Raw genomic sequence first — 12,491 nt, 5'->3', positions numbered from 1 at the left:
TTTCTAATATTTACTAGAATTCCCTGAGGCGTTCATGAACTATAAAAAAAAAAAGCACGAGGCCACAATGAGTGCTTTTATACTGGTTACAGAAATCCCGGGTGACTTCTAATATTCATAATCATTTATAGTAGGGTTAAATCATGTCTTGCAACATGTCTATCACTGACTGAATAACGGACTGCTTCTTCAAAATGAGGATCTGCCGTAGCCAAGGTATGAATTACTAATAGTTTTGTCCTTATATCTACTTACCCCTATTCCAATTCATTATAACTTGCTGGTTTTACACACTACACAATGTATTGAGTGCAAGTTACCGTATTTTTCGGACTATAAGACGCACCCGACTATAAGACGCACCCATGTTTTAGAAAACAGAAAATAGGAAAAAATTTCATATTTTACTTCTTTTACAAAGAAAAAATAAATTTGTTCAGTTTCACCACATTCTGAAAGCCATAACTTATATTTTTCCATCATTTGAGCAGTGTGAGGGCTTATTTTTTACGGGACGAGCTGTAGTTTTTATTAGCACCATTTTTTTTTGGTACATACGATTTTTTATCACTTTTTATTTAATTCTTTTTAAAGACAACGATTCTGGGGTTATAAATGTATTATTTTTTTTTACACCGTTCACTGTGTGAGTCAAATAATGCTGTATTGTAATAGTTTTGGACTTTTACGGATGCAGCAATACCAATTTTTTATTTTTTTATTTGTACATTTTGCTTTGGGAAAAATGGGAAAAGGTATTGTATTTTTTAGGTTTGAATTTTTTTCACACTCCTGAAAATCCTTTTTCTTTTTTACACATTTTATTAGATCGCTGGTACAATACACATGTATGAGTATGGATGAGTTACGGAAGCAGCGTAAATCGCTGAGCTAAGCGGTTTCCGTAACTCCAATAGTAGTGAATGGCAGTTACAGAAGCAGCGTAGCAGCGTTTCCATAACTACTATTCAGTTCTATGGGAGTTACGGAAACTGCGTAGCTCAGCGAGTTACGCTGCTCCCGTAACTCGACCATGTAAGCAGAAAGTGGCCGGAAGACAGTAGAGCCGGGTAAGATAGAACAGGGTTTAGGGGGCCCCGTTCTAGAGATAGATGCAGGTCACAGAGGTGGGACTCACATCTATCTGACATTTATGACATATCCTGTGGATATGAAGCAAAGTAAAAAGATTTTGAAGCAGCACAAGTCCCGAGTCTGGTGCGGTGCACGCTGTCAAGCCAGGCAAACCCCCTCCGGCATAATGCAAATTCCAAGAAAAGTAGTAGGACAACAGGCCTGTTTGCCGTGGATGTTTTGACAATAAAACCACTTTGAAGATCTGGAGACGTGTGCTGTTGTCCTACTACTTTTCTTGGAATATCCTGTGGCTATGTCATAAGTGTCCTTCATGGGAAAACTCAATTGACCGCGGCATTTAACTAAACGGCCAGGACCAGCGCCATCACTGTTCCTTACAGTTAGTGCAGTGTGTCAGAAGCCGACACCTGCGGTGTATGGAGCGGGCTCAGCGTGTGAGCCCGCTCCATACATCATCCCCATCCCCGCTTCATGATGTGTCGGCACATCACGGGTTAAGAAAGGAGCGGTCAGGGGGCCCGGCAATGCCGGGTCCCCTGACTGCCGACTATAGGACGCAGGGACTTTTTAGCAAGAATCATTCTTGCTAAAAACTGCGTCTTATAGTCCGAAAAATACGGTACATGTAATGAAGTGTAAATTTTTATAGGCTTATGTAGAGCGTGCAGCAAGGACCCTGTGAAGTCCGGCTGAAATAAGTTTGCAGAGAAAAAAAAATGAAAAAAAGTGCTGCCTTTTTTTGTTATTACTTTTTTTTTAATAAAGGATACACTTGTAATAAAATACAGAGGAATATTAAAAGGCAACTGGGATGATAAAAATATCCAATAGTAGGAATATATTTAATATGTCATGTCTTATTCAGTTTGGAATTTTGAGGCAGATTTTGATCTGCCTGCACACCGTGTTTTTTGAGGCGTTTTTCGCTCGCGCCCATTGAGCGCCACGGGCAAAAACGCAGCTAAATAAGCTTTCTCTGCCTCCCATTGATGTCAATGGGCGGTTAGAGACTTAAACGCCCAGAAGATAGGGCATGTCGCTTCTTTTTCCCGCGAGACGGTTCTTCCACTCGCGGGAAACAACACACCTCCGCCTCATATTGAAATCAATGGGAGACATTTTTGGAAGTTTTTTCCGATGCGGTTTCCGCGTCAAACAACTCCGTGTGAACTGACCCTAATAAATTGACAACTGGGTGTTGCCATTCCTCTCACCAATGGGGTGTGCCTCATTTTTTTGTGAAATGTCAAATCATATTTCAATTTTCACTAGAAACAAGTGCCAGATTATAAGATTAATTGAAAGATTGAAAGCCATATTAAAGGAATTTTTCTGTATTATAGTTTAAATTAAAATACTTTAAAGGCTATGCACACCTTTGAAAATAAGTTTTTTTAGCTCCTTAATAAATGCCCAACGTCTTTTGACGGCAGGCGGTGCAGGTGCTTCGTCTACAGCGAAGTCTTTTGGCGACACTGTAGAAGAGGCTGATGAGAACTACTGTGAGCGCTCATCCTCTAAGCAGGAGCTGTAACGGACAGCTCCTGATCTTAGAGCAGCCTCCTGAACACAGCTGGGGTCAGAAAACATTCCAATCCCAGCTGTTTACCCCTTTTGATCGCCGCTGTGCGTGACTGCAGCATGATCAAAGGAGACTGCCAACTTTGATCTTGTCATCGGAAACGTGATCAAAGACTGGGGAATCCCTCTGCAGTCAGCCCTGGGGACGAAGGAAGGACCCCAGGGCTGTCTGTTCAGTTTGCCTGCCGTTAGGGCGCACTATGTGCTGCCCTAACAGCAGCCTGTGTCAAAGTGACACAGTATAATGTATTAGCATACAGGAGTATTCTAATACATTATAAGTTGTAAAAGATAAAGTTGTAAGTAAAGTTATCCCTTAATGAGATTTAAAAAAATAAAAAATAAAAAAAAAAGTTACAAAAAAAATTATAATAATTTCTTAATTTAAAAAAAATGCATAAAATATATTTTATTACATAAAAACAGTTGTGGCTGCTGAAAGCCAGAGAGGCATAACAGAAAAATACAGTTGTCATTAAGGCCTTTTCAGGCCCGGTTATTAAGGGGTTAATAAATCAATATTTTGTGTGTTTTTAAACTACTTTCAAATTGACTTATTAAAAATATTTTTACGAAACAGCTTCTATGTATCTTGTATACATAGAAGCCGTATCGCTCTCTCTTAGGGTATGTTCACACGCAAACGGAAAATATGTCTGAAATTACGGAGCAGTTTTCAGGCGAAAACCGCTTCTGAATTTCAGACGTAATTGCTCGTACTCTGGTTTTTCGCGGCGTCCATTACGGATGTAATTAGAGCTGTTTTTCAATGGAGTCAATGAAAAACGGCTCCAATTACGTCCCAAGAAGTGACATGCACTTCTTTGAGGCGGCCGTCTTTTTACGCGCCGTCTTTTGATAGCGGCGTGTAAAAAAAGTCTGTCTGCGCAGAACAAAATAAGACCCATTGAATTCAATGGGCAGATGTTTGCCGACGCTTTGGAGCCGTATTTTCAGGCGTAAAACACCTGAAGTACGTCCGTAGATAGGGCGTGTGAACATACCCTTAGTATTCGGCAAACATACATAGCTGAACGGACGGACACACAGGATCCAGCTAACACCGATCACATCCAGTTATCAACGGAGTCGATTTCAACAGTGCCGTCAGTTCAGATGAACTGACAGAATTATCGGAGAGTAAGGGTGTTTACCTTTGCAAATGTATATTTGCCGAACACTAAATCAATTGGCTTCTTTAGACCGTATTCCTAGCAGCTTGAAAAGTTTCACTGAAGGAACTTTAAAAGTGGGTGGGGATTTAAATTTGGGCGTGGACCCTCTAGTTCTTCCCACTTCTCATTGTTCCAGCCCATTGTTACATTGTGATTGTGCAGTGAAAGAAACTGGGCTGGAACAATGAGAAGACACTGATTAGTCACTGATTGGTCAGCCTCCTCTGTACAACACCCAGTTGGTAAAAAGTAAAAACACGCCCAGTTGTCTATTAAGAAATTAATTAGCATAAATCTAAAATTGCTCATAACCTGCTCAAAAATGATAAGTTTTTTCAAAATAAAAACCACTGTTATCTACATTACAGCGGCGAGCAGATTATGTAGGAGATAGGGCACTTATAATCTGGCGACTCTTTAAGCATCTAGCGTTTTTTTTACGCCCGTTTTTGGAGCTGCTTTTCTATTAAGTCATTGAAAAACGGCTTAAAAAAAACAGCTCAAGAATTGACATGCACTTCTTTTTACGGGGCGTCTTTTTATGCGCCATGTTTTGAAAATGAGGCGTATAACAATCCGTCGGAACAGAACACCCTATTTTCCATTGAAAGCAATGGGCAGATGTTTGTAGGCGTTCAGCGGCCTATTTTTCTGCCGTTTTTTGGGATGTTTACGGCCCGAAAAACGGCTGAAATTAGCCCGTATGAACATACCCTAAGGCTGGGTTCCCACGGTTCAGATTTAGCATGTATTTAAGCCAAAACCAGAAACGGAACCTGAACAGAATAAATATACAGTGCACCCCAAAAGTTCTGGAACACCCTCATAACTTTTGAACGGCTGGAGATAGAGGGTTGAAATTTGGTGGGGTTTAATGGGTTCATAAAATCTACCAGTTAACGCCCCCCAAAAAAAGCTGGGTGGGGCAGCAAATTCTTAAATGGCACGGGGGGGGGTCATTTGAAAGCTCTTTTCAATACGAAGACAATGCCGCAATCGATTTTGAGATAGGATATTTCTGCTGGGATACTTAACTTTAAAGTTATCATCTTCATTATCGGCGACCGCCGGTGTTAGCATTACCCAAAATGTACCGCACGGGTAAAATCGCAAATGTGTGTGGGCACGTGTGCGTGTGTGAGTTTGGGAATGTCACATCAAGGTGACTTTAAATTACGTATTATTACTATCGGCCTCAGCAATACAAAATGGACCTGGTCTACGATTGTAACATGATTTCATGTGTACACATTTCGGTAGTCGCTTGTGAATTTCAGAGAGCGCTAATTCGGAGAGTAATTTTAATTTTTGTACATTTCTATTGTCATATCACAAAATGCATTTGACCGAAACGGAAAGGGTCACTTTATTGATGATGAGAGTGTATGGCGAAGAAAAAATAAGATCCTATCGAGAAGCAGCGGCTTTATTGAATGCCACTTATCCTATCCGCGATTTTCAATTTCATTGTCAACTGTTAAAAAACTTTTTCTGGCTCTAAAAAGTTGAAGATGGTAAATATACTCAAATATAATTGGAATACATTTTTTGAGACACTCCGATTAAGATAATTTTACAGATGAATCCTGGTCTACTCACATTAAAATGATTACAAGCATCCTGGGGGGGGGGGGGCACATTTATTTTTCTCATAACAAAACAGGAAGTTATTATAATTAAATGGATTTTCCCGTTTTATTTAGGTAAATCGTAATTATTACATAATGAAAGGTTATTCAACTCTCTTTGCATTTCAATTACTCATCAATTTTAAGATCTCTGCTTGCTGCTGGAGAAGGAAAACATTCTGGTTTGTCTTCAAAGACTGGAAACCTGTCCTGATCATGTTCACCCCACACAGGTTTTTGGCTTTTTACAAAAGAGAACTCATACGCGAAACAAGATGTGCATCTGAGCCTGCGGTATCAGGTTTGTGTGTTTTTTGTTTTTTTTTTGCAGACTCTGGATGTAAACAGAAATGTTTCCATTCACTGACAATGCATGCAAATATCTTAAAAAAAGATAAGGAATTGATACACTAAATATTATATTATAATATTAGAAAGTCTACAAACGTTTCTTTAAACAATAATGAAGCTAAAAAATAAATATTATATATTGTTAACATTCTACTCACCAGTAACCGATCTTCCTTGTCAGGTGCCAAAACAGTCACTTCATCTTCACTGAATGCCACATCAAATTCACGCTTTAGGATGGTGCCTGAGGGCTTGCACACTTTGCTTGTTTCCCAAAGCTATTTTTAAAAGATAAAAAAAAAAATGACATTTATTATGGAGTATATGTTATAGTTGTGACCTAATTGCAAGGCACTTACTTGCCAGCAGAAGAATTTATGGAAATGTATGTTTCATTTTGGAGCTTAATCAATGCATAAAGGCCCTATAGGATTCTTTTCAACAAAGACACATTGTATTAGTCTCACTATAGTAGACTATATCATTCTGAATCCTGTCAATCCATTGAAAATCTAAATTTAACACAAAGTGTGTAGGGACACACGCAGCATGTACACTGCAGATTTTCCGCACCGGATTTCATGTCGGAAAATCTGCAGCGTAGTAAAGTAACAGCAGAGTGGATGAGATTTTAACAAATCTCACCCACACATAGCAGAACATTTTTTGTAGAGAAACCGTTCATAAATTGACCTGCAATGAGGCATTTTAATCTGCAGCATGTCAATTTATGCTGCGGAATCACTGCTCTTCTATTGCGGGTTCTCCCCATTGAATTCAATGGAGAGGTAAAACCTGCAATAAAGAGCTAAATGTTGTGATTCTTGGGGCGGAAAAGCAGTGTTTTCGCAACAAAAAAAAAACGCAAATCATAAAAAAATAAAGCGGTTTATACATATAGCCTGGCCGTTGTCATAGCGACGCAATCCTCTGTTCTAAACACAGCCCATCCTCCTGGGATGACGGTTCATCCCATGTGACTTATGCAGCCAATCACTCGCTGCAGCGGTAACATGGACTGCAGCATCATCCCGGGAAACCCGGAGCAGAGGGATGCGTCACTATGACCAGGTAGAAAAGATGAAGTATGAACTTTTTTTTTCTAGCAGTTATTCATGCAGTGGAGAAAAACGGCACCACAATTTTGAGCATTTTTTTCAGGCGGCATTCCCTGCGGCTTCCAGGATACGCGGTGTACTTTTACGCAGCGTATCCGCCCTGTGTGTCCTTACCCTAAAAACTTCAAATTAAGTCAGTAACACATGTGGGTGCAGTTGTAAAAATCAATCCAAAAAAACAAACCATGGCAAAACGGTTTTAAATACATGCAGTTTTACAAGGTTTAATTTCTTGAGCACGTAGTTCTAGGAAATTTTGCTAAAACTTGTATGGGAAACTGCAATGCAAGGGAAATATATTACTCAGCGCCCATTTAAAAAAAATCGATGACCACTTAATACATGGTCATGCAAAGTCCTCCAGAGAGAAGGCCGCTTTTTGCAGTGTCTCACCGCTCAGAATAATGGAGGGTTTCCCGGATGGGGAATACCATCAATAGAGTCCATGTGCTCAATCCAAAAGCAGTCGTCTAAACAGAACTAGACCTATAATACTGCACAGGCTCTGTAGACCAGCTTCTTTTATAGTGCCCTAACATCAGTACAAACTGGAAAACAATGCAAGAATCTACTACGGTTGAACACATTTCTTTGCGTGTGATTGACAGCTGCCACCCCATGGCAGTGGTTGGGAGCAGAGAAAACTCTCATCTTTAGAGTTTAACCCTTGTAATGGTGTAAGATATTGCATTATCACCCTGTTTGCCAACCACGGTGTTAGCGATTGCCTGAGCGGACGGTTACAGTGAAATGTCCTAAATGAATCCCTGCAGCCTGCGCATTTTATAGTTAGACATGCACAAACTATGTTTGCATGCAAGTCACTTGAAAATCGAATGTTATTTTATAGAATGACATCAATCAAGAAAACCTATTGCAAAATGTTTACTTCTTTCCTTGACCATGGGAGATATAAAATTATATCCATTTCAAGGAAAACATTTCCTCACCATACCTTCACTGTCTGATCATCTGAAGACGTCAAGAACGAAGACCCTTCTGGAGAGAATTTGACACAGTGGACCCAACTTAAATGTGCATTGAAGTCAGCTATTTTTGTACTGGAGTCTATATCCCACAGCTAGAAAGACAAATTGACACACACTGAAGTAATAGAACTCGAATAATAAGATTTAAGGATATGAGAAGTGGCATATTGCTGAGGTTAGATAAATATTACCATGAAGTACCGTGACTAGAACCTTGAAGATGCTGAATGCGGCATGAATCCGCAATGCAATTGTGTTTCCTATTTCTTCTCTACATACTAGCATCACATGTACTTTACACTATAGTTGTGAAATAAATAAGAACTATTCACTACAATAGCTAGGTTGTATTAAAGTACATAAGAATATACACATAAACATGTTACGGGATTTGCCATGCAGTTCTCCGAGCACAGCAACACAACCATAATGAGAGAATGTACTGTGAAATTCAGGGACTTCCCAGCCTTCTGCCCCTGGGCACAGAACAGATGCACTGGCAGAAGCTCCAGAGAACAGATAGCTAGGACACTATTAATAGTTTGCTTACAAGCCTGTGCATAGCAAACTTGTAGGATCAGACGATCATGATGGAGATGCACCAAGTGAGGATGTCAGAAGGGCAATGCAGATAGAATGGCATTCTCTCTACCATGGCAGTCCCTGGTCATACTCTACATCTAGATAGAATGAACAATTTACATTTCTTAAACGAATGTATAAGGAGCACTTAAAGTATATTTAATGCTATACACTGCAAAGCATGCTCATAGTCATATACATTGTGAAGCAGTACATAGTCATTCATACACACTGAAAATCAGTTCATAGTCCTATTTACTGCAAGGCAAAGCACATCTTATAAACTATAAAGCAGCCGATAGTCATACATACTTTAAAGCTGCCCATAGCAGCCCAGTGTAAAAACAGTTCATCTCTATTCATAATGTGAATTAGCCCATAGCGAATACTATACACTGTAAAGCAATCCATAGTAGGGTTGTCACGATACCAGAATTTGGACTACGATACCAATACTTTGTGTATTATTGAGATTCTTGATACCAAAACTATACTTTGCCAACAATAAAAATAAAAAAATAAAAGTTCTTCCATTTTCTGATGTGAGGCACGAGGTGTGATAGATTTTGAACCTCCATGTGTCTCACATTAATAGTAATTAACCCCATCATGCTTCTCAGTCATAATGGACAACATATGATTAATGTGTGAGGAACATGATGGGGTTAATTACCAATTATGTGAGGCACATGAAGGCTCAAAATTCATAATACCTCGTGCCGTACATTAATAAGTGAAAAAAGACGTTTTGATTTTATTTTCTTTACAGTGTAAACATCATAAATGACCCTATAACTTTGTTGTGCAGGTTATTAAGGTTGCAATGGAAAATAATGTGTATATTTTATGCATTGAGACTTATTTTAATGTTTATTGTAAAAAAATGTGAGTATTTATTTTTTAAAATTATTTAACATTACTTTATTTATTTTTTTAAACTTTAATGTACTGGCATATATCTATATGCCAGTACATTAGCCTGTGTACTGATAGCACACGTAATATATACTGATAGCACACGTAAGAATGCCCTAACAGGAAATATGGTCAGACCGCCCTGGGGTCCTTCAATGGACCCTGGGCTGTTTGCCCATATATGGTATGTCCCTAGAACGCGACGCAAGGGGCATCCCCCTTCTACGATGCGGTCAGCTTTGATCGCGGTATTCAAGGGAATAGCGACAGCGATCAGAACTTTCTCTGATCACCGCCGTTAGAGCGAGGCTGGGGCTGTGTAAGACAAGTGTGCACGCGCGGTCAGCATGAGGTGACGCAGCCGTCGCTGCACTAATGAGCATCTTCCCATGCTGACCGCGCACGCACACTTGTAGTCAGGAGCGGGGCAATGGCTATATTACACAGCCGCTGCCCCGCTCTAAGTACATTCATTTGTTACAATACGAAGCTGTGCGGCCGCACAACTTAGTATCGAAATACAGGACTTAACAGTATTGAACCGTTTGAGGGTGCACAGCATCGAAATAATATCGCTATCTCGATGCAGTGTGCAACCCTAGTCCATAATCATATATAATGTGAAGCAGCCCATGGTCCCTTTTACTGTTAACCAACCAATAGTCCTGTATGCTGTAAAGCATAGTCATATATACTGTAAAAAAAGTAAAGCCGCAAATTGTTCTATACACTGTAAAGCAGGGCTTCTCAATCTTTTTCAACTGGGGCCTCACTAATCAGAACATAATGATTTCTGGGTCTCATCCGTGGTCGTATTCTGTGCCAAAATGTAAAAAATTTACCTCAATTTATCTTAAAATAGGTCTCCTAAAATCAGTAGATCATTAACATAGCACAAAATAAAAGTCACTTGTAACGTCTATGGCCGCAGACCGTCGTTCTGACTTACCCTCTGACGGCCGCGGACATGGACGTGCGAGTTCTCGCCGGCATCTCCCTCCTGAGAGACGATGGCACTTCCTGGTTCAGAGACTCCCGCATGGCGTACGTGTGCACGGCCTTAAAGGGCCAGTTTGCTCACAGTTGCAGAATATCTGCAATCAGACCAGAATGCTGCTGGACTATAAAAGGGGCTCTGCCTGATCATTGCCTGAGCATTGTTGTGTTACCTAAAGTTTGTCTTTGCAAATGGTCTCCTAGTGTTTTCCAGTTCCCAGTGTTACCCGTTCCTGCTGCCTGTACCCTGTAACCCGTGCCTCTGTGCCGTCAAGAGTTGGAGTCGTGTTGTATCCTCCGCTGCATCTAGTGTGTCGCACCCCGCCAGATGTCTGTCTACTATCTGAGCCTCATCTTAGCCTGAATCCATCGCTACTGTCTACATTGCCTCAGGTACCCCTTCTGAACTATAGACATTGCATTGTACCTGTTTGGCCAGCTGCTATCCCGCTACGGCCCAGTGGGTCCACACCCCGTGCCGTGACATCACTTATGTTGCTAAACCAGAGATTGGTTCAGCCAGAGAAATGACTGTGCAGCTTATGATCACTTCTGTCAAAACGGTTTCCCCATCTATGCCTCACCAACAACTGAGAGACGCCTCACAATAGGGCTGGGCGATTAATCAAATTAATTTGATTAATTTGCCCACAAGGACGCTCAGGATTCTGTTTTTCAACAGAATCATTGAATCGATTGTTTAGTGGCGCCGTCCTGCAGGAAGAAGCTCCGCCCGCTCAGTCTCGTCACTGCCTGGTCCGCCCCTGCTTTCCCACAGAACTGCTGTTCTGAACATAACAATACAGTATGGAACAGCAGTTCCGCGTGGAAGCAGGAACTCCTAGTATAGAGTCATACCAGCCCACTGTAGACCGCACCACCACCACCCTCTTGCAGATCGCAGCACCACCCCAGCTCCCCCTAGGAGCTGAATCCCTGGCCAAAGCGTCGGCAACATCTGGCCGTGGATTCAGCTTCTAGTGGCGAAATCTACAAAAAGACAGCGGGTTGGGTGCGATCTACATGTGGTGCTGCGATCTACAAGTGGGGTGGGGGTGCGATCTTCATGTAGGGGTCGCGATCTACAAGGGAGGATGGATGCGGCGATATGCAAGGGGGTGTCTATATGGGCACTGTGGCACTATATTTGGGGGAGCCACTGTGGGCACTGTCACTATATGTGGGCACTGTGGCACGATGTGTGGGCACTATCTACAGGGACATTGCGGCACTATGGTGTTTTCAGGGGATTGGGACAAACAAACCCTGACAAATGAAATCCATCTTTTTTTTCTTTTTTTTTTTTTTATGGACATGAAAAACGGACAGACGGACTGGAAATGTATGTGAATTTGGAGACACTGATGCAATATGGACATGAAAAACGAAAAATTGATCAGTTTTTAAACGCCAATATTTTTTTCACTGTCGTGTGACTGTAGCCTAAATTGCTGATGCCAGGAGTCCCGATTACATGTACCGTGTTTAGGCCGGGAAATCCGGCTGACACACGGACCATTTTTCACAGTCCAATCACGATCGTGTGAATTTGGCCTTAAAGGGGTTGTGCCACAAAATAGTCGTGCAAAAACAAATGGAGCGCCAGTCGCGCTTGTGCGCATGCGTGAATGGCGCTCCACTAATTTCTATTGAGCTTCTAGACACACAAGCCAGACACAGACCCCTGAAGTTCCATTCTTCTCATGGAGCACTTTGGGGGACTTTCGGTCCCCCATTCTCCTTATCGCTGGGGGTCCCAGCAATCACACATGCTGTGTTATAGGGGATAGGGGATAGATGGGTTTTGTAACTCAACCCCTTTAATGTCATTTATTTAACCCTCCATAGTGGGGCCGGTACTGCACAGGGTCCTGCTCAGACCTCAGACACTATAATGTAATCTCGCCCCGGAGTGACCGCTCAGCGCCATCTGCCTGGCCCTGCTGCAATTTACACTGCTCTCATCTGCAATGTCGGAGACCAGCTGAGGTGGTGACGGGCAGAGAGGGATGCTGGTGAACGCAGTGCATAATTTATTATAGTTTCTGGTAACCTGTT

General features: G+C 41.4%; 1 protein-coding gene across 2 annotated transcripts in view; it reads right to left on the bottom strand.

Moving 5' to 3' along the window:
* Window positions 1-12,491, bottom strand: part of APAF1 (apoptotic peptidase activating factor 1) — a 78,855-nt gene that overhangs the window by 25,615 nt on the left and 40,749 nt on the right. For both annotated transcript variants that reach the window (XM_075856715.1, XM_075856714.1), the window contains exons 19-20: window positions 7,907-8,032; window positions 5,992-6,111 (exon numbers count right to left, since the gene is read on the bottom strand). In XM_075856715.1, the coding sequence (XP_075712830.1) occupies window positions 5,992-6,111; window positions 7,907-8,032 (246 nt within the window). The remainder of the gene's footprint in view (window positions 1-5,991; window positions 6,112-7,906; window positions 8,033-12,491) is intronic.

Source organism: Rhinoderma darwinii, chromosome 3 (genome assembly GCF_050947455.1).
Source record: "Rhinoderma darwinii isolate aRhiDar2 chromosome 3, aRhiDar2.hap1, whole genome shotgun sequence".
Classification (NCBI taxonomy): domain Eukaryota; kingdom Metazoa; phylum Chordata; class Amphibia; order Anura; family Rhinodermatidae; genus Rhinoderma; species Rhinoderma darwinii.
Note: the sequence above shows the minus strand (reverse complement) of the source record. Positions and strands in the feature narration are given on the sequence as shown.